The sequence below is a fragment of the Pygoscelis adeliae genome, unplaced genomic scaffold, assembly GCF_000699105.1.
Source record: "Pygoscelis adeliae isolate BGI_AS28 unplaced genomic scaffold, ASM69910v1 Scaffold24, whole genome shotgun sequence".
In the NCBI taxonomy this organism is placed as follows: domain Eukaryota; kingdom Metazoa; phylum Chordata; class Aves; order Sphenisciformes; family Spheniscidae; genus Pygoscelis; species Pygoscelis adeliae.
Window position 1 is genome coordinate 447,455 of NW_008824806.1, and position 999 is coordinate 448,453.

Genomic DNA, 999 nt, shown 5'->3' on the forward strand with positions numbered 1-999 from the left:
CCCTTCTTCCTCGCCCTCCCCGTCCCCTCCCTCCTGCAAAGTTTCTCCTCGCTGAACTGCAAGCTGCAAGTGCAAAGGGTCGAAAGCCCTGCGGGCAGCGCGGGACCCCCTTTCGCACGGTATTTGGTCTCGTTGCGGGGCGTCCAAGCGAGCTGCAAAACACGGGTCCGTGTAACGGGTTAGGATGGAAACAGAAACCCGCCCCTCAAGCTGGGGACCCCAACCAAGCCCAGACTGAAAAGTCTTGGCGTAGAAGAGGAGATAAACCGCTTCTTATAAACCTGGGGAGCACGTTTAAACCTTGGGCACTGGCTGACGCGGGATCACAGCCTGATTTATCAGACCGAGCATATTTCAATAAAATGACTATCTATCTGTGTCCATAGCCATATAAGTGTTATTTATTGCAGTGGCTTTTTGTCATGGTGTCTTCTAACCGCCACTTAAATGTTTGGGTTTTTTTAAATCACGGCTTTAACGATTTTATGATCGTATAAAATAATGAAAATACCAGAAAAGGACATTTTCTTCTGTTTGATCCCTTCAAAAGACACCTATAGGAGTTTGGGTTTTATAAAAGGTACCTTTCGAAACATTTCAGGACTAATAGAGACCATCTGGATACAGATGATGATGTAATTTAATTTTTGTCAAGGTTTTTGGTGGTTTGTTTTTTTTTTTAAGTACTGCACGGAGCTGTAAGAGCGGGGTTTGGGGTTCTCCTACATGCTTCACGTTATTAAAACACACAGCGTCGGAGACTACTTTTAAAGGATTTCCACCAAAAGGGCAGAGGCAGCTGCAGCTCTGGATCCGCCAGAGGAAGGCTCCTGCCCGCAGACGGGGCGCTGAGGACCCCCCCGGAGCCGGTGCCCGGGTGTCGCCGCGGGCCCCCGGCGCTCCCCTGCCCCTTCCCTCCCGCAGGTACATGGGGGCCGTGGGCTCGTCGCGGGTGATGTGCGACAACGTGCCGGGCCTGGTGAGCCGGCAGCGGCCGGG

General features: G+C 51.9%; 1 protein-coding gene across 1 annotated transcript in view; it reads left to right on the forward strand.

Annotated features, from left to right (window-relative positions):
* The window catches only part of WNT2 (wingless-type MMTV integration site family member 2), a 19,290-nt gene that overhangs the window by 2,212 nt on the left and 16,079 nt on the right, over positions 1-999 (forward strand). Inside the window, exon 2 of the mRNA XM_009324105.1 lies at positions 685-983. Within this exon, the coding sequence (XP_009322380.1) occupies positions 685-983 (299 nt within the window). The remainder of the gene's footprint in view (positions 1-684; positions 984-999) is intronic.